Source organism: Hyperoodon ampullatus (genome assembly GCF_949752795.1).
Source record: "Hyperoodon ampullatus genome assembly, chromosome: 17".
NCBI lineage: Eukaryota > Metazoa > Chordata > Mammalia > Artiodactyla > Ziphiidae > Hyperoodon > Hyperoodon ampullatus.
In genome coordinates this window covers 41,262,772-41,290,755 of record NC_136930.1, presented here as the reverse complement: position 1 = coordinate 41,290,755, position 27,984 = coordinate 41,262,772, and the positions used below count along the sequence as shown (strand labels likewise).

The following is a 27,984-nucleotide window of genomic DNA, read 5'->3' as shown; positions in this document are numbered from 1 at the left end:
GATGGTAAGCTTTAATAGTAGAAATTAAATCATGTTTTTCAAGATAGACTTTAATTTTCCTTGGACTGATTTACATTAAGACAAAAGCCTTAGGAAGAATTTAATACTGCCTTATTCCAAAAAAGGATTTGAGGCAGCAAGAGAAACTAAGTAGAGTTTAACTACAGTTTTGAGATGATTACGACAGTAAACATTTATTGGTGTAGTAGACGCTGTTAACTTTTATGGTTGTTCCAGACCATATTGCTATTAAAAAAGAAAGAGGCAACAATGAATTGATTAAAGTGTTAGGCTCCCTAATTAACTAACTTACCTATACATCTTAAACTCCTCCCTCATCCAATCCACCTTTCATGTAAAGTTCTGGCAGAGTACTTTAATGCCCCCTTAATAAGCTAACTACATGTGAAGGTAAAAAAAAAAAATTCTGAAGTTGTTTCTACACACACCTGTATCCTTCCTCCAAAAATTCATAAGCTGATTTTAATTATTCTTCCAATTAACCGTGTTTAAATGACAGTAAATACGAGACATGATCACAATTGCTGCAAATCGCAATTTTAGACTAAAATTTTAGCCAGCCCCTACCCATCCCCCACCGTGTCACCCCAAAGAACTCCTGCAGGCCACTCTACTGAGTCTAAACCAAGACATCTTACCCTTCAGCACCTGGGATGGCCTTGCCAGGATTCGAACCTGGATCATCTGTATGGTCAGACAGAGGCTTCCAAAGAGCACAAGACCAGCTGCGGGTGCCGATCCCTTCCTTACAATTAAAATTCTGAAAAGCCAGGCATTTTCAGAGAACCAAGTTTGCAGAGACAGGTTTTACTTAGATACTAAAAATAGAGAACTCAGGGGAAAAAAATGAACATAAGGATCAGGCTACATGTTTACAGCTAAAAGATACTTCCTCATACACATCTCCTTTGAGCATAATCACCTTGAAAGGTAGGCAGGTAAAGACTGCCTTAATTCTTCTACAGATAAAGTTACTGCAGAAGTGTCACAGACAGAACCCTTCTAATGGGACTGACTGCTCTAAACAGTAAGGAAAACCAGGTTGTCTCAAGAACTTTACCTTGGCATTTTTCTGGATTGGGCAAAACTTTGGACCTCTTTTGAGGCAAATTTATTCGTGGATCACCAACTGTCAGTCCCAGAATAGTACCTGCTGGAATTTCTGCTGGTGATGTTATTCCTTTAGCAAAAAAAACAAAACAAAACAAAAAGCAAACAGAAAGTTATTCACAAATACATATATATTTGCTTTTATTTTCAAAGTTTTCTAATGAAACTTTCATCTTGGGCTAATTACGTAAAGACACGCATTCCCCATTTTTTTCCCCAAAGATACTTTCAGAGAATAAATTAACGTTCATAAAGAGTGAAGTTTCTTACAAAAAGCATTAAATTAACATAACAGGTTATTTTATGACATGAACATGTATGTTCCTATCAATAACTACAAGAGCTTCACAAACAAATGCAATCATGCAAAGGTAAGTAAGATTTTAGTTTAGTAGCTGGCACATGCATTTATCTATAGCAATGGAATGCCAATTATTTAGAATACTAACACCTCATTTGTGCTTTCTTGCTGTATTTTAACAAACAGTTACAAGTTAAAAAGCACACCACATTTAGGTAGCTCAACTGCAAGATGCTCTTTTAACCCATTTCCCACTCTTCCCTTCTTCCCCAGTACAACCCAGTATCCCCCCTGTTATACCTCCCAACAATTCAAAAATGGTTTCCTGTCTGTGATGAAGGGAAACGCTATCAGGATCCCTGCAGGTTTCAATCCACCAACAGTGAGGTGTCTTCTCTGTGTCCTCTCCCTCCTGGAAAACAACAACTCCTGTTCACCAGACAAATCATGGATCAGACTTAATAATTTTGGTTGAAATGGTTGTGCTATTGGCCCCCATCCTTTTTTCCCTGTTTGTGGGAATGAATCTTTTATGAGGGGAACCAGGGAAACTGTCACATCAGACTAATGATTCTTCTAATTACAGACAAGGACACAGGACTATACTTCTCTCAAGATTTCACAAACTAAGAAAAACATTCATGGTTTTCTGAGAGACTACCTACCTAATTGATTGCACACCTGTGGTCTCTGCAGCACAGAGCCAACAAGAGATGCCTTGTTCTTCTCCCACTCTACCAACTTCATCACCACAGAATGAAGCAATAAAATTTTCCTCACCAAAGAAAAACCAAACCAATACCTTTTGAAGAAATCTTCAGCAAAAGGATTTATTAGTACTATAGTATTTCTAGAAATTTCCAGAAAGTTACACAAGTATTTTACTTGCCTTTTTTCTGAACAGAACTAGGAATTGGGAAAGGTTTCAAACAGCAGCTCAAGTACCATAAGCATGCCCAGGAAGAGAACCTACAGCCATGATTCATACCAAAGTTCACTGAAGTAGGATGTGCCCCTACAGATTCTAACCTGTAATACATGCGCCCTTTACCTCACACAAACTCAGGTGGCACAAACTAGGGGTTCAAAGTACAGGCCCTGGAACCAAACTTCCTAGGTTCAAATCCTCCCTCTGCAACTTATGAGCCAGCATGGAGTAACAACTCTGCACCAGGCACTGTGCTAAGCCCAGGGGACAGAGTAAAGAATGGGACTGCCCCGTCCTTGCCATCACGAAGCTCAGACTCTAATGAGACACGAACATCGAACAAATAGGCAAACAAATCTAGACGTAAGTAGAGGAAATGTGCAAGAGGGGATGAAAACAACAGGGGGGATATAATTTAACTTAGGGGATCAGAAAAGGATTCTAGAGGAAAATGATACAGATGCTGAAACTTAAAGAATGAGGACGGCTTAGCCAAGAAGAGCGATAGAGGTGGGACATTCAGACAGGCTCTAAGGGAGGTGAGATCTGACATATTCTAGAACCTGGAAGAAGGCCAGGGTGGCTGAAGTGCCAAAGGCAAGGAGAGATGAGGCCAGACAGACATGAAGGTATAAGATTACCAGTCAAATTAAGGGCTTTGGAATTTATCTCAAATACAATGAGAAGCTATCCAAAAGCTTTTAATCAGGAAGTAGTGTGATGTGAATAAACTGTCAAAATATCACTTTGCCTCCTGCGTGGAGAACAGAGTGAAAAGTGAGAGCAATGAAGGAAAGTTAAGAAGCTGCTTCAGGATCCAGGAAAGAGATAACAGTGGTTGAGACTACTGTGGAAACAGGGAAGAGGGAGAGAGAAGTCATCTTTTTTTTTTTTTTAATGTATCTGTCTTCTAACAGCTCAAACTCTGTTCAGATCTATCACCATATTCAACGTGTCCAATCTGCGAGAGGCACAGGCACTGAGAGGTTAATTGCACAAATACAGAAAAACAAACCGAATCTGAACCCAAAATGTCTGATTCCTAATCTAGTCTCTATTCTCCAGACCTGCACTGTCAACATGGCAGCCACTAGCCACAGAGAACAGTTTGAATTTAACTGTTAGTTAATTAAAATTAAATAAAGGAACCAATTCACTTCCTCAGTCACGCTAGCAACTCGGTAGCTACCTGTGGCTGGTGGCTCCGTAATGGACGGCACAAAGAAACATCACCCTCACAGAGCGTTCTATTGGACAGAGATGCACTCAACACACTGTTCTCAACCTGTTAGACATCACCCTTAAAACTAGCCCCAGAAAATATGCATCACACAAGTACAAACAAAAAAAACTAGCATATACTTTCCAGGATTTTAGGGGCTCCCTGTTAGCTGCCTATGGAGAAGTTAAGAACCTTCTACAAGACTCAGAAGCTGCAGGGCAGTCTGTATTTAAATAAGAACAAGTCAGTTTACTTATTACATTCACTTCAATTTGCTCTTCTAGGAAAAGTGAAAGATAAAAGTCTTTGATAATAAGCATAAGTAGGGAAACAAACATTTATAAGCCATGGCCCAAAATGTTACCAAATTACATTAGGTTTCACAAATTTGCTAAGAAGGAGGTGACCAGAATAAAACATTACAAGCACGTTTACTCTCACAGTGTGGACAGAAGCAGCCTTGAGTGCTTCAGTTAGGATGCAGTGGGAAAGTGGACCAATCAGCCGGAATCTGTTCATCTCCATCGTCAAATCACTGAAAGAAAGAAAAGGTCTTAAAATGGAAACTTCCATCGTATATGATGTCTGTTTCACCAGCAAAAACAGAGCACATCTTCACTGAAAACAGTCAGTAGGTTCGGAGCAAATTCAACCCATACCTGATTACAATGCCTGTGGTTGAAGAGATCCAAGAATACGGTTGAAGTGGATCTCTAGTTCCATCACCGATGACTTTTTTAATTGGTTTAGCATTTTCCTCATCATCTTTCCATTTTCTTTTCTTGCCAATTTTCTCTTTGCGCAGGTCAGTTTGGCTTTTTCCTTGGGATGGTGTCAGAAGGGGATCAGGGAGGCAGACAGTCGACTTGGTGGGCTCCATACACTGGCACACTGCTTTTATTTCCTCTAAGATATCCTAAGGATACGTTTAAACATTTTACTTTTAAACTCTGGAATTTAAATACGTTTCAAATTTAAGTTGGTTTAGTTTATGTATTTTTTCTACCTTTAAAAATGTACATTTTTATTCTTCACAAATTAAACTACATTTATCATCATCAAAAAGGTTTTTTGATTCCTCTGCACTTAGAACAAAAAAAGAACTCTGAAATGTCAAAGATTAATGAAAACAACATGAATACTCTGACCAGTTTTTTTTAAAACTAGTTTAAAGAGGAATTTGGAGAAAATTTACAGTCTACTATATAAAAGCAGTGAGTATGATAAAAAAGGAAAGCTAAGCTAAATGCAGTATTAAAAAATCATCAGAATTACTCAAAACAGATTCTCATCATCAAACAGGCTCTCACAAGCACCTGAATACCAATGAACCAATTCAGGCTGATGGAAGCATTAGTCCCAGTGCACCATTTCAAGCCCTTTGCATAATAAGATTGGTTTTCATCTCTCCTTCTACTTAGGGCTTACTAAAAGTCAGGTCAAGATTTGCTCCACTTAATATTCACATAACTATCCTCCCTATATTCAAATATCAAGCTATTAATCAAACTTTTAGACTATTCAAATTTCTATAGCACTGATTTCCAACAGTAATCAAGAATACAGTAACAGAGTGATGAGGAAATACTGTCAAGGATTATACCTGTTTAAGACTTGGATGAAGCCAGATCCACAACTGCCTGCTCTCAGAAGTGTCACCAGGGGTCTTCTCAGCCTTCCAAATAAATGTCACAGGACCCAGCATTTCTCTAGGATATTTATTTGCCCGGTAAAGCATGAGACTACCTTGGCGCTTTCCAGACAAACAGTGAACTGCTGCAAAAGTCAATCCTGACATAAACAAAAACAAAAGTCTAAGATTTCAAGCGCTGAGACTGCATTATTAGTTCCTGATAGACATACTATTATTTATTGTCTATCTCCATGATGGATGAGGTGTTGGTTTTGATCACTGCTTAGATCAAGAAGTGATCAAAACCACCCAAGAAGTTCTCAATAAATATTTGAGTAAATGATTTAATGAGTTCTGAGTTTCCTCCTGCCTAAATTCACTCCACCAGAATAATGGTTCTCTCACTTTACACTCAACAATATTTGAAATGGCTTAAAAGCCACCCCAAGCTTTCCTTATATGAACATAGTCATTGGTAACAAGAATTGTCTCAGTAAAGCATGTTTAAATTCCAAAATGCTTACAGCAGACACTTGTTCATGAAATGAATACATATATAAAGACTAAAATAGGACTCTGGGCTTCCCTGGGGGCGCAGAGGTTAAGAATCCGCCTGCCAATGCAGGGGACACGGGTTCGAGCTCTGGTCTGGGAAGATCTCACATGCCACGGAGCAACTAAGCCCATACGCCACAACTACTGAGCCTGAGCTCTAGAGCCCGAGAGCCCCAACTAGTGAGCCCACGTGCCACAACTACTGAAGCCCGCGCACCTAGAGCCTGTGCTCCTCAACAAGAGAAGCCACCGCAATGAGAAGCCCACGCACTGCAAGGCAGAGTAGCCCCCGCTCGCCGCAACTAGAGAAAGCCCGCACAAAGCAATGAAGACCCAACGCAGCCAAAAATAAAATAAAGAAAAATAAATAAATGTATAAAAAATAGAATAAAATAAAATGGGACTCAGCTCTGAAACAAGTTTACCTGTGTCTATGCTACACATTGGAGAAAGTGCCTTCAGTATTTCTTCCTCTTTGCCCTTCAACTCCAAACAACAGTAGTAGGATAAATCCTGCAAAAAGAGGGAGATACAATCAAAAACTTGAATTTCCATTGAAAATGTAAGCGGCAGTATCCTACTTTTTAGAAAGAAAATATGTGTTTTATCCCATACTCACAGATAAGTTCGAAGTAGGGTGTAAAAACTACTGCCTCTAAGTAACGGATTATCCCTCTCCAAAACCTAACTAAAGTAAAAAAATCAGAGTAGAATAAGCAAGACAGGAATAAATTCAGCAATATTATGTTAAGGTTGCTCACTTTGGTTACCTAATTCAGGACCTCAGGATTACTGAACACTGAGCCTAAAGACACACGTGGCAGTTTATCCCATATTTCTCCACTGCTCAGTCTTGACCATGATATCCAAATTTGACTGAGCAATGTACAAGGAAAACTGAGAGCAATCAGAGTAAGGCCGTACCAATTTAAGTAAGATGAAGAGAGCTCAGACTGAGCGAATAAAATCAATTACATTAAAGAACTATAATAATGGTTAATGGATACTGCAAGGTTACTGAGTGCCAGCGCTGGGCTACCTCCTTACATGGACTGCCATTCAATCTTCCCAAGACCTGATGAACCAGGTACTATGGTAATCTTATTTGACAGATGAGGACACTGAGACAGAGACTGTTACTTGAACAGAGCCAGCCATATCATCAGTAAGTGGAGAAGCTAGCGTTCAAGTCAGGCTCACCGACCCCCGAACCAACCCCTCCGCCATAGCTCCTTTAAGCAATTTCAGTACACGCAGCAACTGAAACTAAAATGATAGGTAAGGCTCTGACAAACTCACATTAATCAATGCTATCACTCACACACAGAAACCTTCCCAGCAATAGCGATCCACTCTCAGCTATCAGTGGCAGAGGAACCCCACCAGAGTGTGTACAACTGGGTGACAGCAGAGAATAATGGTTAAGAGCGTGGAACTCTGGAACCAGACCACCTGGGCTCAAATCCCAACTTCACCACTCATTAGTTGTATGGCCGGGGATAAACTGCCCAACGTCTCAGTTTTCTCATTTGTAAAATGGAAATAATGGTAAAACTTACCCCATACTGTTGCTGTAAGGATTAATTGAGTAAACACATGTAAAGTACTAAGGATTAAGTGAGTAAACACATGTAAAAACACATGTAAAGTAAACACATGTAAACACATGTAAACACAGACATAAATTAAGTACTCAAAAATATTTGTTATTACGAGCTATTATTTTTATTACTTAGGACTAATCAAATGTAAAGAAAATACTTGATAACCTCAGCAAAAATTCTGTCCAAAATGAGAAGTAACTACATGTCTGCCTTAAAATTTGAGAGATGACAGAGTACAGTGGAAAAAGCAGAGGCCAGGGGAATCAGCTCCCGACGTAGCACTGGGGAGGGCCTATCTTGCTACGTAGGCCACCAACAAGCTGTGCGGCCCTAGGCAAGTCACTTCATCTCTCTGGATCCCAGGCTCCTCAACAGTCAAAATGAAGAATTTGACTATAATCCATGATTTCTGCTGCTGAGTCTTCAAATCAAAGGCTCTTAAAAGGCTCTTGTATTTACTTTACACCCACTAGGATGGCAATTATCAAAAAAACAGAAAACAACAAGTGTTGGTAGGACATGGAGAAACGGAAGCCCTTGTGCACTGCTGATGGGAATGTAAAATAGTGTAGCCTCAATGGAAAAAAGTATGATGGTTCCTCAAAAAAATTAAACATAGAACTACCACATAATCCAGCAATTCCTCTCCTGGGTATATACCCAAAAGAACTGAAAGCAAGGAACTGAAGAGATATTTGTACACCCATATTCATAGCAGCATTATTCACAACAGCCAAACGGTAGAAGCAGCTCAAGTGCCCATTGACAGATGAATGAATAAACAAAATGTGGTATATACATACAATGAAATATTATTCTGCCTTAAAAATGAGGGAGGACTTCCCTGGTGGTGCAGTGGTTAAGAATCCAACTGCCAGTGCAGGGGACACGGGTTCAAGCCCTGGTCCAGGAAGATTCCACATGCCGCAGAGCAACTAAGCCCATGTGCCACAACTACTGAGCCTGTGCTCTGGAGGCCGTGAGCCACAACTACTGAGCCCGCGTGCCACAACTACTGAAGCCCGGGCGCCTAGAGCCCGTGCTCCACAACAAGAGAAGCCACCACAATGAGAAGCCTGCGCACCACAACAAAGAGTGGCCCCCACTCACCGCAACTAGAGAAAGCCCGTGTACAGCAAGGAAGACCCAATGCAGCCAAAATAAATAAATAAATAAATAAAAATTTTTTTTAAATGAGGGAAACTGATGAATGATACAACATGGATTAATCTTGAAGACATCATGCTAAGTGAAATAAGCCAGTCTCAAAAGGAGCTGGCTTTTTTATACGAGGTACCTAGAGTAGTCAGATTCATAAAGATGCAAAGTAGAATGGTGGCTGACAGCGACTGGTGGAGAGAAGAATGGGAAGTTAGTATTTAATGGATGCAGAGCTTTGGTCTCGGAGATGAAAAAGCTCTGGAGATGGATGGTGATGACAGTTACACAACAATGTGAATATACTTAATGCCACGGAACTGTATACGTGAAAATGGTTAAAATGACAAATCTGTTGTTATGTCTAATTTACCACAATTTTTTTTAAGGTTCTTGTATTGATTGTTCTGCTACATTGCTCTCAAGAGGTAGCAGAGGATGCTAATACTAACGGCTTTCAAAAGTTGGCCAAGGCCATCCTGCCATTGAAAGATAGGCCCTCTGCAAAGAACAAATTTCTAAACATGTACTGGAAGAGAGAGAAAGCTACTAAATTAGCAACTGACCGGGGGCGGGGTGGGGTGGGGGGAGGCGCAGGAGAAGATAGGACAGCCAAATAAATACTATTATGCAGCTCTAAACCCAACTGTCCTCTTAAAGAGTTTAAAACAAACTTGCCAGCATAGATGGGTCTCAAATATCTGTGGTGGTGAATGACTGCTGAATGAACCCCGAGCATGACCGACAAGACCCTGCAGGATCTGGTTCCTACTTATTCTCCAGAACTAATCTCGTTCTGCTCTCACTCTCTTCATCTTTGTCACAAGGAATTTATTTCAATCCTTCCTTCCTATCTGGCTGCCTCTGCCTTCACCCACTCTGCCATTTCCTTATCCCTCAGAGCTCAGCTCAAGCATCACTTCCATGGGGAAGCACTCCTAATCCTGTTACGAATGGTCACGGTATTGTATAGTATTCCCTTATAGTTGTATATTTGGCTAATTATTTGATTGTCAGTGTGCCCCAATAACTTTAGGCTGCTTCATCTCTAGCATCTGGCAAAATGCCTCTTGCCCAGTAATTATTTTTAAAATGAATAATCTTAGATAGGGCTTTGGCATACCATGAACTAGTCTAAAAGTCAAAATCAGAAAGGGTCCAAACGAAAATAAAGGGGAAAGCAATCGGAAAAGCATACCTGAAGGAGGCAGCGGCTCGTCATGGCTCGATAGCAGGCTCTGTGGCTCTTGACTGTCGGCCTCTCCCCCAGGCAGTAGCCCCACCTCTTGACCATGTGAAACCGCTTCGCATGCCAGATGTGAGTTTCTAGCCATTTGTTCTTCTTTTGTCTCCGGTTAAATTCTAGTATCCGGTTTATGTGACATCGTCGAGCTTTATGGCACTTATTTTTTGAGTGTTCTTTTTTCTGATGAACTGCTTTCTCTGCCTATAGTTTCAAGAAGACAGGCAGATCCTAGTTGGTAACCATCTCAAAACAAAGTTAAATGTTAGGAATTCAAACAGCTAATTTTAGGTGAGGTGGAGTACCTTACAGACTCCATTAGTTTGCTTAATTTTTTAACTTGGTGATTTCTCCAATGAAAGTAGAGGAGGCAACAGAAAGAGTGAAGATTTTAGAAAAAGCTAAACCTAGGAAGGAAACACCGTTCTATCACTTACTAACTGGGCAAGCTTCGGGGACTGGGAAGATTAGAGTATTTATAAAATGTTCAACACAGTAACTCAAACTTATTTGTGGCTATTAATATTAGAAAGCAAGAAAGAATAAATCAAATGCTAGCTTTGTGTTGATTTTTTTTATTGTTTTTTAACATCTAAGAATATAACTAAACCCAAAACTTAGGACCAAAGATATAAAAGTGGGGAAAACCTGCACATTTCCTATCACTTAGGTAGGTACTGACAGACAAATGCTAAATGCTATCACTAGGAAACAGACTTCACATTAAATCTAGAGAGAACAAAATTCCTGTTTAGTTTTCATTCTTCACTTCTTCCATAGCTAAGCTAAACTTTTGTGGGAAAAAACTCTTTTCCATTAGTTTGTGGGCCCCTTAAGAATAAGGACTTTACCTTAATGGACCCTAACCCCACCACCAGCATAATACCAGTACACAGAAAGCACTTGGTAAAGAAATTTTGAATCAATTAGTAAAGACACAGGGTGGTTAGACAATCAAAGAATGTCCAAGCCAAGAATTTTGGTAAAGCCAAAAACAACTGGACTTGAACAAAAAATTAAATCCAAGTTCAAGTTTTCAACATTAAAAAAAGACAAAAGGCAAATACTAGGCATTGATGCTGCCTTTTTTAACCTTCCAACTCTCTACTGGTCACACCCCCAAAGTGCAGAGCTAAAATTACTTATCTGGTAAGAAGGTCAAATTTTCATTTTAAATCTGGCAGGGGAACATCAACTGTTTAACATCATAAAGAGAGAGAGGTTCCAAATGCTGTATTTAAAAGTAGCTGTAGGGCTTTCCTGGTGGCGCAGTGGTTGAGAGTCCGCCTGCCGATGCAGGGAACACGGGTTCGTGCCCCAGTCCGGGAAGATCCCACATGCCGCGGAGCAGCTGGGCCCGTGAGCCATGGCCGCTGAGCCTGCGCGTCCGGAGCCTGTGCTCCGCAACGGGAGAGGCCACAACAGTGAGAGGCCCGCGTACCGCAAAAAAAAAAAAAAAAAGTAGCTGTAATATCCAACAGCCTGCTAATTTTGGAGGGGAGTGGAAGTGGAGGTGCGGAAGATAATGATTAAACCAAAAGATATGCAAAATTAGCATACTGTTTTTTAGTCTTCATTTTAATAAATTATGTTAGGTTAATACTTCTCAATTTCCTTTAAGAACCACTAACCTAAACATTTACATTAAGGGACACTTATACCTCTTTCTGGGCAATCTCCTGTAACCGTCGAGGAAGGCGTTTGACATTGTGACTCATGGCTCTTCGTCTCATGTGCCGTGGCAGCGTCTGGAAAACCAGTGAATTAGAAGATTTCTGGGCCACTGCTTTCAACATGGCACCGATTTCAGCAGCTCGAGCTTGAGCAAAAGTAGAAGCTGTCGAAGAAAACACCACCATCATTAAAAACTCATCTTGAATTGACACTTTTCCTGGTAGGTTTCAGAAGGAAAACAGATTTGAAGCACATGAGCTTACAATTCACCCACTACCCTAACTCCTAATAGATTAACACCAATAGTAGTTATTTCTGTTACATGATTGTGAAACTAAGGATTCGGTTTTACTTTTCTAATCAGAAAAAATTTAGTTAAAAAATAAGGTAAAAAAGAGTTTTTTTAAAACAGAGAGCTGGGCTTCCCTGCTGGCACAGTGGTTAAGAATCCACCTGCCAATGCAGGGGACACAGGTTTGAGCCCTGGTCCAGGAAGATCCCACATGCTGTGGAGCAACTAAGCCCATGCACCACAACTACTGAGCCTGTGCACCACAACTACTGAGCTCATGTGCCACAACTACTGAAGCTCACATGCCTACAGCCCGTGCTCCGCAACAAGAGAAGCCACCGCAATGAGAAGCCCGCGCACCGCAACGAAGAGTAGCCCCCGCTCGCTGCAACTACAGAAAGGCCACGTGCAGCAACTAAGTCCCGATGCAGCCAAAAATAAATATATAAATTTATTTTAAAAATTTAAAAAAGAAAGCTACATGCAATATAATCACAACCATTCTTAAGTGTAATAATCCCACAAGAAAACAAAGAAAAAACAAAATTTTAAATGATTTTGACTCTAGGGGTTTTCTTCCTTAATATTTCCTGTTTTTTTACAAATATGTGACCATAACTATTTTTAGTTTTCTTTATTGAAAAAATGGACTATTTTTTCTGAATAATAAACAGAGCACTGGAGAAATTTAAGTGAATGCCTCCAAGAAGGCATAAAGAAACACCAGAAGGCACGCTTAAGGTGTGTACAAGGAATACAGGGTTACCAGGTAGTGAGGGGTGACAGTGAAGGGGGGTGTTGGGAAATGAGACTGGAAAGGGCCTGGAGACAGGTACTTACAGGTCTTGGTTGCCCTCAGAGTGCGTTAAATTGGGTTTTATCTTTGGAGATGCCGTGCTGAGGAGTGTGGATGGCGTTTTATACTTTTTAAAAAGGGGGGAGGGAGTGACAAAGATGACTTTAAGACAAAAAGTAACAGTTCACAAATCAGAACCTCTAAGAAGACAGTAAGAGAGAGGAGGGAGCCCAAAGGAGGGACAGCTAGCAGGCCCAGGGAGGCGCTGGTCTGAGTCCAGGCTGGAGGTGAGACGCGCCCATGTGGACGGAAGGGAGGAGAGAGACGGAGAGGCGGGGCCAAGGCCTGGGCGGAGAGAAGGCACTAGAAATCTGGCTGCAGGAGAAACGGAGAGCTCCCGGTACAATCAAACTTGGTTTCTGTACAAATACCTACCGGTTATATACTTGGGAATCTCCTGAGAAGTGCCCTCGGGACCTGCTTTCCATCCTCCCTTTTTTTTAAAGGTTACCCTTGAGGAAGACTGCTCCTTCGCATCAGACTCAGCCAGTGAATGGTGGGTCGTTTTGGTTTGCCGCTGTCGTGAAGTTCCAGAATGAGGCTCTAGTACATTTTCAAAAAAGAAAACAAAAAGAAAAACTGTCACTTTTATCAGAAATAAGGATTAGAGTGTTGGGTGAACACTGATCAGGTTTTTAATCCTGCAACCACCCTGTAAGTGGCTATTACTGTCCTCCCCTTAAGGAGGAGGGATATCAGGCAGGGAGGTGAGTTGACTTGCCCAAGGTCACATAGCTAGGAGGCAGCACACTAGCTAATCATGTCAGTGTGACACATGAAAGAACCTTGGGTATAACAGATATGAGGGAACTTTTCTCCATATAAATAGTGCAATGTGGCTTTTACACCTAAGCTCCCTTAAATACTATAATCCACATGATTTTGCGTATGCAGTCTTTCATCATAATTCTCTGGCACACTCAAGTTGAGAGCCACTATGTTAAGAAAGAAATAAAAGCAGAGTCTCTATACAAATGTCTAGGCATTCAAACCATTCTGACTTTAACACAATATCTCTATGAATACAGGGAAAGATCAGTAGAGAATTTTACAGCCTTCCTGTTTATTTCCATGGCAGTGATAATTATTAAGCCCCTATAATCATGAAACTTGTTGCAAGGTCTGTCACTGTGAGGTTTAAATGAGATAATGTGTGCTATGGCTTCTCACTTGGCACAATGGGCATGAATGTTGGATCTGAATCAATTTTCTGTTGCTGCCTGATGAACAGCTATCCCCTTCATATCACTTTACAAGGTTCTAAAATCAGCACACAAGTTAAACGCAGATATGATGAATGCACTGCATTTCTTTTAGGAAATATAGAAGTGTCATTTAATAACTGTTAAGGTACAGATAAAATATATCAGCTGTAAAATACCTACAGCCAATTCTCATTATTCCCAGCAGTTATGTTCTAGAAAGTCACAGCCAACACTGAACTAGTGAACACTGAACCACTGCTCCTAGAGAAAACAAGTATGTATCTATGTATGTATGTATATATACTTCTTACAGAGATTATGATCTTAAATCATAAGAACAACTCATCCTAGTAGATTCTATTTCCTCTTTTTTACAAAGAGAAAATGAGGTTCAGAAGTGTTAAGTGACCTACCGGAGGCTGCCCCACAATCGGAATTCAAACCTCTGTGATGGGGCCTCCCTGGTGGTGCAGTGGTTGAGAGTCCGCCTGCCGATGCAGGGGACACAGGTTCGTGCCCTGGTCCGGGAAGATCCCACATGCCGCGGAGCGGCTGGGCCCGTGAGCCATGGCCGCTGAGCCTGCGCGTCTGGAGCCTGTGCTCCACAACGGGAGAGGCCACAACAGTGAGAGGCCCGAGTACCACACACACAAAAAAAACACCCGGTGAGAGCTGGAGCTTCTTGCACTACACTGCCCTGTCCCACCAGTCTCCTTCCTCTGGTCATCTCTGTATGAAGCTGAAGCAGGAAGGCACTGGGAACCTCCACTGGGAATACCCACATCAGGTGACTCAAAATTTTCCCCACTCTTTGCATGTCCGCAAATGACCAAAGTGCCATGAGTATTAAGTTTGGGGTTACAAATTTAGCAACAAGGTGAAATTGCAAATATAATACTTGCAAATAATGAGGGTCAACTGTATCTATTTTTAACTCAACTCCTTTATCATTTAGATTATGACTATCAAAAGGAGCTGACAAAAGCAATCCGATCCAAATGGAAGTATGTGTAGAGAGCACCATGTTTATCTTACCTTTCTGAGACTGGAAAGGTTTTCCACCTCCATTATGGTACTTTACACCACTATCAGCCACAAAGCCAGAGGATAAAGTCACATTGGTGGGCTGGTTTCTCATTTTCTTAGCATGTTTCCTTTCTTTTGCAGTAGACATTTCTGGAAAGAAAGTAATAAATTTAGTACAGGGAGAAGGAACTTCCTTTCAAAAATAAAAATAAATTTAATGGATAAATGTTCAAGTGACTCAAAATTTGATTCTTCAATATAATAAATCTCCATTTATTGTAACTGGATTGATGATATCAAAACGTTATCATGGGGCTTCCCTGGTGGCGCAGTGGTTGAGAGTCCGCCTGCCGATGCAGGGGACACGGGTTCGTGCCCCGGTCTGGGAAGATCCCACATGCCGCGGAGCGGCTGGGCCCGTGAGCCATGGCCGCTGAGCCTGTGCGTCCGGAGCCTGTGCTCCTCAACGGGAGAGGCCACAACAGTGCGAGGCCCGCGTACCGCAAAAAAAAAAAAAAATTAGCAGATTGAACTAGCAATGATCCTCAAACAGTTCTGACAGCAGAAGAGAATGAATATAGAATACATCCTTATCAAGTCTGAGGATTTAGTTGAAAATAGCTTCCAGAAGGAATCTTAACTCTTACCTTAACATTCATGTGAATTTTACATCTACTCCTAAGAGTCACAGTTTGTATTTGTTTTCATATCCATTTAGTCAAAATTTTAATGACCACTAAATATGTGTCAGATTTTATAAAAGTGTTTTCTCCCAAAATCTTCAAACTGGACGTGTTATGTTTTCTTATACAGCATATGATCCCCTGGTTGATCAGACACACCCTTTGGTAGAGTAGACTCTGGTTTGAAAACCTGGGGATTAAAAGGGTTATGTCTGATTTCTTTCAATCTAAAAAATTGGTGACTCAGACTTAATATAAAGTCTGCCTTATGAATACAGGTATGTTGTTTCACAAGAAATATTTTACTCAATTATTTGTAATGCTCCAAGAAAGCGCCTTATTTAAAGAATCATACGGTGAACTGTTTTGTAAGTTAAAAACACCTCCTAATTATCCAGTTTAATCAAACTTAACAAGCTTTTGGGTACCTACGATGTGCATAATAGCTTTGGGCTGTGTGTATACCAAAGTAGTACACGGGTGCGGCCTCCTTCCTTAAAGAATTAGTCGTCTCAGGCAGCCAACACTTACTGAGAACTTCCTGTGTCAGGCACTATTCCCCATGCCTCACTCATCTAGTCTCACAACTCCATGAGGGAAGTACTAGCACTATCCTCATTTCATAAATGAAGAAACTGTAGCACAGAGAGGTCACACCAAGCTTGTGGTTGTATTGGGATTCTAACCGGGCAGTCTGGCTCTATTCACTATTTTTAAAACAAAGAAAACTTAGGGACTTCCCTGGTGGCGCAGTGGTTAAGAATCCGCCTGCCAATGCAAGGGACACGGGTTCGTGCCCTGGTTCAGAAAGATCCTACATGCCACGGAGCAACTAAGCCCATGCGTCACAACTACTGAGCCTGCGCTCTAGAGCCCGCAGGACAGAACTACTGGGGCCGTGTGCCACAACTACTGAAGCCCACATGCCTAGAGCCTGTGCTCCGCAACAGGAGAAGCCACCGCAATGAGAAGCCCGCGCACCGCAACGAAGAGTAGCCCCTGTTAGCCACAACTAGAGAAAGCCCGTGCGCAGCAACAGACCCAACGCAGCCAAAAATAAGTAAATAAAAATAAAATAAATTTTAAAAAAAACTTAAAGAATAAGACCACATATAATAAGAGACTAAATTTTGCAGTATAGCACAATAGGAAACTGGATAAGGGAAAGAAATGTGAATCTGTGAAGCTGCAGGAAAAGTCAGTGAGAAAATAGGATTTCACTAGTTGGAACTTAGGGAAGAAAGTATTCAGGGATCTGCTTTGTGAATTCAGGAGTGAGGATGCTGGATAACTAGACTAGAATGGAAAGAGACAGTAGAAGGGGATAAAACTGAGTAGGCAAGGGGAGGCCACAACTCTAAACCAATGAAAAAGCCAGAAGTTGGAAAGCCAAAACCTTAGCAGTATGTAGAACAAAATGAGAGGGAATAATGAGGATTTTCTTATATTCCGTTTCAGAAGCAGGGTGGGGCAGGGATTTTGCCAGTCTTTTTCACTGCTGCATCTCCAGGACGTAGCCTTGCACAAAGCAGGGACTCAATATATATATTTGTTGAATGTACATGTGCACGCATAAATGGAGTGAAACGTGCCTATAATGCGTATATTAACAGTAAAAAATATTTAGCCAAGTGCCACCGCTTCTGATACAGCATGACCGAATATCTGCCAAGAGAACAGCTCTGGGGCCATTTACTGGACCAAGACCTATAATCTCCTACCTGAAATCAGATCCCAGTCACTAGGCTTCTGCTGAGATAGAAAGGGAACGCAGAGACACCTTGAAAATCTTGGGGAGCTCTCCCAGAGAAGGGAGCATGGGAGGGGGTAGGTGAACAATGCCCAGGTCTCAGCGTGGTCCCCTCAGTGACCCATCTTATTCCTTTAGGATGTGCAAGCCTGCTCCCAGGACGGCCTCTGCCCGGAGGTGCAATGCAGAGAAATGACAGACACAGTGGGCTTGGTCACAGGGGCTGAAATGTAAGTAGATGAAGTAGGGGGTCCCCGGAGAAAGAGAAGCAGGCATGAATTTCTTGACATAAGAGAAGCCATTTTTGGCCCAAGCCATTTTGTGATCTAAGCCTGACCACAATGCTCGCCTTTAAACAGGTCTCAGTAATAGTGATCTTAATGGAACTAAAGAACAAACGACAGACAGTTATCAGGCAAGAGAAGTAACAATAGTAAAAATCAGTTGTAAACTCCCATTTCTATTTCCATGACAAGATTAGCCTGAAGCACTTTCTTGAGCTGTTTTGCAGAATCTGAACCCCCTCGAGCACTCAATCACCAGATCAACAGAACCTAACCTACGATGATGTTGACCTTTCTTATGACCCTGGAGGTTTCAACTAAAGCTTGGACTCTGTTGACCTTTGCCACAATTTAATGCTGAATTCCCCTCTGCTGGAGCCCCTTCATGAATATGCATGTATCCTTAGCTTAAAACTTCCCCAATTTTTCTGTTGGGGAGATACTGCTTTGGGAAAGATTCCCGGTGTTCTCCTTACTTGCAGCAAGTAATAAATCCTTCCTTCTCCTAATCTTTGTCTTCGTTGGTTTTTTTGGTTTTGTTTAGTTTTGTTTGTCTTGACATCCACCAAGACGTGAACCCAGTTCTTGGGTAACAGAAAGAGGTGCCAGGCAGGGAGAGGGGCCCCTGCGCAGGCAGCAAGAGAAGAAGAGTAGGTCAGCTGGGTGTGAGGGAGAGAATCGGAGGGGAGCCCGGCCAATACTGGGGCGCCGGTGGGGACCGCCACACACACTCCCCCATACTTGCGAACGCTGGCGGACGCCAGCCCCTCACGACCTACCTGCCAGACGCTCCGTGGTCCCGGGTCAGGATGACAATGCTCTACCACAGTCCCCGGCGCGACATGCGCAGCGAGAGAGCTGGAGGGCGCATGCGCCACTGTGACTGCGGCCTCCACGTGGCTCGGAGTCGCACGGAAACTACAACTCCCAGAATGCCGAGCGAACACCCCTCCCCCGCCAACCAGCGACTCTTTAAAGCAGGGATTCTAGCCCCAGCTGTTCAGACCCGTGAGACAGCAGCAGAAGCAGCCTACGTGGTAGTTGTCGCCGAGGGGCGGCAAGGAAAAAGGATTAGCCATGTCGTCTTTGATCAGAAAGGTGATCAGCACCGCGAAAGCCCCAGCGGCCATTGGTCCCTACAGGTACAGGAGGCCTGTGGGAGCTGAGAAGGACGCGGGGCCTGTGGGGTCGGAGGTTGTGGGGTCGGAAGTTGGGGGCTTGGGCCAGTCCGGGTCCGAGCTGCGGGGGGCCTTCGGGGTTCACCGGGCAACCTCATGCAACATGCTGCACCCGGAAACGGAACGCGGGAAAGCGGGAAGCCCACCGAGAGACCCACTACGTGTTATAAAATTATCAATTTTGTATTTAAAATTATAAAGAAAAAAGATAACGGTCTGCAAATCAGGGGAAATGCCATGAAATGAAAGATAGGAAAGTTGGGAGCATGTTGGAAAACAAACTATAGGGAACTAGAAATTTAGAAATGAGAATATCTTGTTTTCTAAATAACCGTGAAATGGGGTAAAACAAATTTTACTTCTAAATTTAAATTGATATTGTTTTCTTTATCAAAAAAATTTTTAAACATTTAATGCCATTGAATTGTGTACCTTAAAACGGTTAAAATGGTAAAAAAAAATTTTAATATAAATTTATTTATTTATTTATGGCTGTGTTGGGTCTTCGTTGCTGCGCGCGGGCTTTCTCTAGTTGTGGCGAGCAGGGGCTACTCTTCGTTGCGGTGCGCGGGCTTCTCATCGCGGTGGCTTCTCTTGTTGCTGAGCACGGGCTCTAGACGCGCGGGCTTCACTAGTTGTGGCTCACGGGCTTTAGAGCGCAGGCTCAGTAGTTGTGGCACACGGGCTTAGTTGCTCCACGGCATGTGGGATCTTCCCGGACCAGGGATCGAACCCGTGTCCCCTGCATTGACAGGTGGATTCTTAACCACTGCGCCACCAGGGAAGTCCCTAAAATGGTAAATTTTATGTTTGATGTATATCTTTTATCACAGTTAAGAGAAACAATGGCGGGGCTTTCTTTATCCAAAAACGAATAAATTGCCCTTAAAGTTGATGTGTTCGGCTCTCTTTCAGGTTTCAGTGTAGCTTATGCTTTTTCTTGAGACCTTATCCTAATTCTGATATTTAGTATCCTCATTACAGAAATAATCAGTTCCGAAAATAAGCACTTTGCAGAAAAGTGTACCCTCACAGGTGGATCCTTAATTGACCCTTCAGCAGTGATTAACCTTGTCTAATTACTTATTTTCTTAAGAGTGCTCTTGGCATTGCTTTCTTTTGCTCGTTTTACAGCTTTATTGAGGTATAAGTTACATACAAAATTCACCATTTTAAGTGTAGAGTTCCATGAGTTTGGGTAAATGTATCGAGTCATGCACCTACTGCCACAATCAAGTTTTTGAACATTTACATCACCCCCACAAACCACCCCCCCTTGCAAAAACAATCCCTCATACCCGTTTGTGTTCAATTCCCACCCCTACCCCTGACCCCAGGCAGCCACTAATCTACTTTCTGCTGCTTTTTTTGTTTGTTTTTTCTAGAATTTTATATAGGTAGAATCAAATTATATGTAGTCTTTAGTTGGATCTATCCGTGGGTGTTTTTTATTTTTATTTTTTCCTTTTTGCTATCATGAATAATGCTGTTCTGAATATCCATGTGAAGTTTTCGGACATATTTCTTTTGAGTAGTTGTCTAAGAAAGAAGTCGCTGGGTTGTATGTTATGTGTATGTGGTGTTTTTTTTTTTTTTTTCTTGGCTGCGCCTCACAGTTTGCGGGATCTTAGTTTCCCCACCAGGGCCTGAACCAGGGCCCTCTGCAGTGAAAGCCCATCCTAACCAGTGGACCACCAGGGAATTCCCTGTTTAAATTTTTAAGAAACTGCCAAACTGTTTTCCAGAGTGTGTGTACTATTTTGCATTCGCACCAACAAAGTATGAAGGTTCCAGTTTCTCCACATCCTCATCAATACTTGTTACTATCAGTGATGCTTTACTGTGTGTGATGGTATCATAAGTGTGGCTTTGGTTTGCATTACTCCTTCACTTTCTGTATGTCTTCTTTAGTGAAGTGTCTGTTTAGATCACTTGCCGATTTTTTACCGAGTTGTCTTTATATTATTGAGTTGTAAGAGTTCTTTATATATTCTGAATACAAGTCCTTTGTTAAATATGTGTTTTGCAGATATTTTCTCCCAATCCGTGACTTGGGCTTTCATTTTCTTAAAGATGTCTTTCAGTAAGCAAACGGTTTTAATTTCAATGAAGTCCAATTATCAATTTTTTTATTTTACATTTTGCTCTTTTTGTGTCTTAGCAAAGAAATCTTTTAGCATTGAGTTTTACAGTTTATATTTATGTTTTACGTATATCCTGGATTTCTGTTCATTGCAGTCAGGCTGTGTTAGTCGACAGGACCATTTACATTTCAGGACAGCTAGGCATGGATCCTGCAAGTGGACAGCTTGTGCCAGGAGGGGTGGCAGAAGAGGCTAAACAAGTGAGTCATTTTCCACATTTGAAGTTCCCTTCTCTACTCCTTTTTAATATTGAGGAGTATTAAGAATCCATTTGGCTGATTTGTTTATTATAGAGATAATCAGAGAAGTACTTTTTAAGTTACTGGTTGACTTAAGACAGTTTTACGTCAGTAGAAAGTTGGAAATGTGATGAATCATTTAACACCCAAAAAAAAAAAGATTTTACTTTCCAAGTTGACCTTAAACCTGAATTATTGGATATCAACTAAACTTATTGTGGTAATGATTTCACAGTATATACATGTATCAAATCATCATGTTATATACCTAAAACTAATAAATGTTCTATGTCAATTATATTTCAGTAAAATGGGAGGGAAAAACCCCGAATTATTGAAAACATCTTGCCACTTCCACATGGGTTGGGAAATTGTTTTATCAGGGCCAATGACCTGCAAAAAAAAAAAAAAAAAAATCCACCACCACAAAAGTAAAAGTCAACATTTTGTTAGAAAGAGAAATATCAAAGGTTACATGCAGTACGTTTTTTTAAATAAGAATGGGGGATATAATTCTAATCCAATAAATGGAATTAAATTATAATTTAATACATTCACTGAGTCATTTGTAATATCCAAAGATAGAAAACAATCTAAATGTCCATCCATGAGGAACTAGTTAAATAAATCATGCTACATCTGTACAACTAAATTCATATGGAAAGATCTCCAAGATAAATTATTATATGATAAAATAAAACCAAGATGCAGAACAGCATACACAATAAGCTACCCTCTGTGTGTGTGTCTAAGGATACATACATTTATGTTGGTACAAGCATTGACTGTCTCTGGAAGGATATACAAGAGACTAGAAACAGTGGTTACCTTTGATGAAGGAAACTGGGGCGGGGGAGTAAGGGTGGAAGACATCTTTTCACTGTATATGCTTTTTTATAACTTTTGAATTTTTTGTCATATGTATGTATTACCTGTTTAGAAGATTAATTTTTTTAAATCATCAACTATTATAATGTGACCAATCAAAGTGGAAGAATGAATTGAAAAATAATAAATTAAGGACAGGGTGAAAAACTAATGTTTTTCCAAAGCCCAGAATATCAAACATGTACACAATTTACTACTATTGTTTTTTGAGAAAAAGGAAAAAAACCTTTTTAAAATCAAATATTGCTTTAAAGAAAACAGGTTTTAATGCTTACTAGCTCATACTTATCCTCAGAGTGATATGGAATTAGGAGCCCCAGTAATAATTTCTGTTTTAGCTTAGTGGACATTGGCTGAGAATTTCACCATTCTAGCACTGAGGAAGAGACTTCAGTCTTTTTCCTCACAAAAGGAGGCAACTTCTCACTGTATTTCAGAAAGATTCATTCCATTAAAGAAAGCCAAGAAACAATTCACTTGTATAGAGGTGGCCTACAAAGAGTAGAATTTCCTAGAAAACGGAGATTTTTCTGCAACATAGGCTATTTAAGGAGATATTAGTAAAGATGGTTAATTGAATTGAATTAAGCTTCAATGTAGCATCAGTGCCTTAGGCCTTTCTTACCTCGGTTCACAGGCTCTTACAAACATGGGTGAAATTCTGAAAGCAGCAGGCTGTGACTTCACGAATGGTGAGCAACTTGATATTATTTCACATTTCTGTTTGATATTTCTTTGGTCTTTTTGAAGAACACATGGCATCCAGTAATATGTCATGCCATATCTTTGTTATTTGAAGTTGGTTTAATTTCAGTCCCATTTTAATCAAGACAGTCCAGAGCCATATACATAATATCAATGAAAAATTAATCATTAGTCAATCTAAGAAAAAAATGGAAACTTTTATTTGACCCAACCTGAGGATTATAACCTGGCAGACTTACAGAAAGATCAGAGGACTGTTCGAAAGAGGTAAGGGGAAAGGCCAGAATATATATGATTTTGACAAAGGGATACATGCAATCAAAATGGCACACATCTTGGTAGAAGGTTACTGCTGTTCGCGAGGAACGGATATCTTAGTTAATGGTTTTAGTGCTTCTCTTAGTATTGGGAATATGTGAAAAACTAGGTTCATAAAATTTTCTCCCGAAAATATCTGAGGGCCGGTTCTGCCAGTTTTCCCAGAGCACAAAGTGCCTTATCCTGATCTTTTCCCTGAATTCCTTTCTCAATGTATTGTAGGTCAGCGACTGCAGTGGCTAATGACTTGATTCTTGTATAACTGGATGGTGGGCAACAGTCTTACTTTACAATCCCCTCTCTTTCAATCTTAATTTCAGCCAAGGTTTGGGAGACATTTGGTGACCAGTTTGTCCCGTGGTCCTAGAAATGCTCATTCCCAGGTCAGGCGAGGATTTCATTAATATGCCACTCAATGTGCTATTACTGGACTAAAGCTCTGTTAATAGTAGCCAAAAGCCAGGAAATGATTCTCTCTTGTTGCTTCTTCCCATATCTAGAGTTACACTATTATAATCATTGATCCTGTAAACTATATTTTAGGTGAATAATTTCAAGTCCTGTAGTTATTATTTTTATTGGAGGCTCAGTCACATTTGATAATGCAAGAAACAATAATCTTGTAAAATAGGCAGAACACAAGTAATATAGCTAGTGACATTAATAAGGTCATAAGTAAGTAATGTTATGATCTAAGGGGTTACATGGCTGGCACCAGCAGAAGAACAACTGAACTTTATGGTTGGGCAGGTATTTCTGTTGTTGGAGGGGTCCGGCTAATGCTCAGTGCAGATGCACACTGCACACTAGAGGGGAGAGAGGAGGACTAAATGGGCAGAGAAACAATTTTTATCTTTAAATTTTTCTTGTCTTGCCTTAAAATATGAATCTTATTTCATCAGTACTGTTTTTTTAGTAATGTTTTGGATCAGACCAAATAACTAAATAAACCTAATGACAATGTATATATCTCCTAGTGGTAAAAACAACTGTTTTGCTGGCTGACATAAACGACTTCAGTACTGTCAATGACATCTACAAACAATGTAAGTAATTTGGCTTTATTACTATTTTCCATTTTAAAGAGAAATATATCTATTAACCTTAATAAGTGCCCATTATGAATTAGGAATGTTGGGAGATGCTAAAGAAATGGTCATAGATCCTGTCCTAAAAGAATTAATAGCCTGATTAGAAATACACAGTGTCCCCCCCATGAAAACATCCAAGATATTTCTATTGCATTCCCTAGAATAACATACTACAACCGGACAAATCCATTTCCCTAAAGCTTAATTTTGTTACCCTCCTCAGGCTTTCTAAGCCCTCCTAATCATTTTTCAACACGTAGATTGTATTTATTATCGCTGTGATAAGGTCTAGCCACCACCTCTGTTCTACTCTCTCAGAATCATTAGCTGGTTAGTTAATATTTCTGTGCCTTGGTTTCCTCATATGTAAAATGGGGATAAAACCTTATAAGGTTGTTGGAATTTTAAATGAGTTAATACAACATGTAAACATGTTAGAACAGATGCTGGCACGTTGTAAACACTCAGTAAGTGTTATCTGTTATTATTAACATTGCTGTCCTAGTGGGGAAAATGAATATCCCTACCACCTGGTGAGATAAGACAAAGGTATAACACGGAAAAGGCATCATCACTTATAATTATCACTTTAAAAACAACCTCCTTCATGTCAAACAAGATCAAAGTGTCAGAGTATGTGAGTATTTTCATTTTTTTCCCCAGAAAACTAAGATATTTTTTAAAATATTAAACATCATGGGAATCATGGCAAAATATTTTATCAAATATAAATATGAGCTTCTTTTTTTCCACGTTGCTTATATCTAAGAACTGACACATATCTGAAGCACTTACCAGATTCTTGTTCCTGCAGTGTTGAGTTTCAGCATAGTATCTGAAAACTAAAATGAAATTCTTTTAAATTTAGATTTCCAGAGTAGTTTTCCTGCAAGAGCTGCTTACCAGGTTGCTGCTTTGCCCAAAGTAAGTACACATTTGTCTTAAAATTAAGAAAATTAAAAATCAAGGCCACACATGGACATGAACACAACAGAATCAGAGTACTTAAATTGTGAGAAAAAGTAAAACAGCAGCTGTATTGTTTTACTGTTACTTAGAGACTATAAATTGAGCCAGGTCTGTGAGTTCTGCAGTAAAAGTTTTACTTTTCTATCATATAATAAAAAATCTAGGGAATTCCCTAGCGGTCGGTCCACTGGTTAGGACTCTGTGCTTTCACTGCCAAGGGCCCAGGTTTGATCCTTGGTCTGATCCTTGGTTGGGGAACTAAGCCCGCAAACCACGCAGCATGGCCAAAACAAAAACAAAAAACAAAAAAACAGTAGACCTTCTATTAGAAAAAGTCATCTGAAAACCAGTGGCTCATAGATTTCTCACCATTCCTGCTTTGGTATTCTAGTCGAACTAGAAGCTCTTCCTATGCCCCTTAGCAGCACAGTATTTCTACCTATAAAGAAGCAGCTCTTATGGACTTCTGGCAATTTTCCACTGAAGAAATTTATCTTCTATGAGTGGTATTTTTGTTGCTTTAATTTTTTGTTACTTGGAATGATCAGTATCATCAAACTTATTAAGGTATAGAATGTGATGGAAGGAGCTCCGAACTTGGAGTTATAAGACATGGGTTTGAACCTCTGCTGTTTAGTTTTGTGTCCTGGGATGGGTTAAACAACCTTTCTAAGCTACAGTGTATCCCCTGCATTGAGAGAACCCCTGATAATAGAGCTGCTGTGGGAATCCCATGAGCTAACATAGACGAACACATTGAGCATGATAACCTGGCCTACTGTAGACTCTTGGTGCGTGTGCCCCCTCCTTTACTTCTTTGATAAGTTTAATGTTAAAAAATGCATATGTTAAAAATTGCATCTGTTTTTAGTAGGTATTATGGTGCTCTCTTAATTTATTCATTATTTTCCTGACAGGGAGGCCGTGTTGAGATTGAAGCAGTAGCTGTCCAAGGACCTCTCGTGACAGCTTCGCTCTAAGTGGGCCCAGTGTTATTTAGTCTGGAATTTTAATAATGTTTTTAAATTAACATCTTAATTTTTACAGTATTTGTTGGAAAGTGTAAGGTTGACTGAAATATCTGAAGTTATTATGGAAATACCATATAATAAGGGGAATTGAACATGAGTTGAAGATTAATGATGAATCTAGTTACTGATGTTATAAATTACACTTCTGTAACACTCATTACTGGATGTGGGAAAAGAGACACACATTACATAGTTACTCAGAAAAATAAAAGTAATGGGAAATAGCATGTAGAAAAGATGAGTTACTATTCCTGAGAAATAATAAAGAGCACACCTAATTCAATTAAACTCTATTAATTTAATGGTGTGAACTATTTAGTTCTCATGTCAGATACATGATTCTGCTTTTACTTGAGTAAAATTAAAGCATTTAAGTTTGAATGGTAGAGGTAAAGGAGAAGAAACTGGACCAAATTTTATATAGATAATATTTTTCTAATGGAAATAAAATAACATGCAAATTTTCCTTTGTGTGATTCTGTTCATTTATTTTTTTAAAGTTTAATGTATACACTAAATCCTATTACCTAAATAAAGGTGGGGGAAATATGAAGTTTAAATTCCAACTTTTTTTCTCAAAGCTTACTTCTGGCTTTACATTTTTACACTGGTAATAAGGCTATGTATAACCATTTTGCGTTTGTTCTTTAAAGTCTTTTAACATTTTTAGAGACTACTACATGAATACCTCCTTGTTGTAGAATAAATTCCAACACAGAATTATGTAGATTAAAAAGTAAAAGTCCCAGGACTTCCCTGGTGGCACAGTGGTTAAAGATCCAGCTTCCAATGCAGGGGACGGGTTCAATCCCTGGTCCGGGAAGATCCCACATGCTGCGGAGCAACTAAGCCCGTGCATCACAACTACTAGAGCCTGCGCTCTAGAGCCCAAGCCACAACTACTGAGCCTGCGAGCCACAACTACTGGAGCCCATGCACCTAAAGCCCGTGCACCACAACAAGAGAAGCCACTGCAATAAGAAGCCTGCACACCGCAACAAAGAGCAGCCCCCACTCGCCGCAACTAGAGAAAGCCTGCGCGCAGCAACGAAGACCCAATGCGGTGAAAAATAAATATATAAATAAATTTAAAAAAAAAAAAGTAAAAGTCCCCTTCACTCACTGGCCATTCCACTTACCTCCCCAAAGATGACCACTGCTAAGAGTTTTGAGTGTAACCAGCAGATAGTTTTCTATTCGTTATATACTTAATCATCTAGTTTGGTTTTGGCTTGTTTACATAAATGGAGCTTTACTGTATATATTATTCTACAGATTGCTTTCTTCTTGTCTTGAAGGTCTTCCATGTAACTACCTATTGATCTACCTCATTTTTAAAGCTGTTGCGGAGTCATCTTTTGTGTAAATATACCTTAGGTGATTTAACCATTGATCCAAACAATTCCATATTTGCAAAATTATCATATCAATGCTGCTGTAACATTCTTACATACACACATAACATTTTACATATACCTATTTGTTTGAGGTTAATTTAGAAATGTCATGCTAATTTGAAAAGTTTGGTAAACCAAAAGATAATATCAGAAGCACTTGGGAAGAGCAGTTATAACACATTGACTAGAGATGTATTAATGTCTTTTGTTACCCGAATGTTATTGACAGAGAGACATACCAATATCACTTAATAACAAATCACCGGCCATAGGAGTTAGTTTCTGCAAAAATCGCCCAGTCAATAACGAGTTTAAGAGCACAGACTTTGGAGTAATTCTAACGGGATTCAAGGCCCAGATCTACCGCTTATTAGCTGTATGATCTTGAGCTAGTTATTTAACCTCTTTAAGTCTCAGTTTCCTGAGAGATAATAATTGCACCTTCTCAAAGGGATGTTGTAAGGATTAAATAAGATAAT

The 27,984-nt window shown here is 40.2% G+C and overlaps 2 protein-coding genes across 3 annotated transcripts in view; one reads left to right on the top strand and one right to left on the bottom strand.

Annotated features, from left to right (window-relative positions):
- The window catches only part of POP1 (POP1 homolog, ribonuclease P/MRP subunit), a gene marked incomplete at its 5' end in the record, with an annotated part of 33,268 nt that extends 18,292 nt beyond the window's left edge, over positions 1-14,976 (bottom strand). The window contains 11 exons of one of the 2 annotated variants that reach the window (XM_079722343.1): positions 697-781; positions 1,077-1,201; positions 1,733-1,844; positions 4,024-4,117; positions 4,242-4,498; positions 5,186-5,373; positions 6,196-6,283; positions 9,731-9,979; positions 11,437-11,612; positions 12,973-13,140; positions 14,838-14,976. In XM_079722343.1, coding sequence (XP_079578469.1) covers positions 697-781; positions 1,077-1,201; positions 1,733-1,844; positions 4,024-4,117; positions 4,242-4,498; positions 5,186-5,373; positions 6,196-6,283; positions 9,731-9,979; positions 11,437-11,612; positions 12,973-13,140; positions 14,838-14,976 — 1,681 coding nt within the window. The remainder of the gene's footprint in view (positions 1-696; positions 782-1,076; positions 1,202-1,732; positions 1,845-4,023; positions 4,118-4,241; positions 4,499-5,185; positions 5,374-6,195; positions 6,284-9,730; positions 9,980-11,436; positions 11,613-12,972; positions 13,141-14,837) is intronic. The other variant, XM_079722344.1, reaches the window with a different exon arrangement.
- Positions 14,977-18,622: 3,646 nt separating this feature from the next.
- Positions 18,623-26,572, top strand: RIDA (reactive intermediate imine deaminase A; the record flags this gene model as incomplete). Its single annotated transcript, XM_079722726.1, has 6 exons — positions 18,623-18,687; positions 20,962-21,067; positions 22,632-22,686; positions 23,995-24,063; positions 24,977-25,032; positions 25,995-26,572. 6 exons carry the CDS (start codon positions 18,623-18,625, stop codon positions 26,055-26,057), a joined length of 414 nt encoding a protein of 137 aa, XP_079578852.1. The 3' UTR covers positions 26,058-26,572.
- Between the last annotated feature and the right edge of the window lie 1,412 nt (positions 26,573-27,984).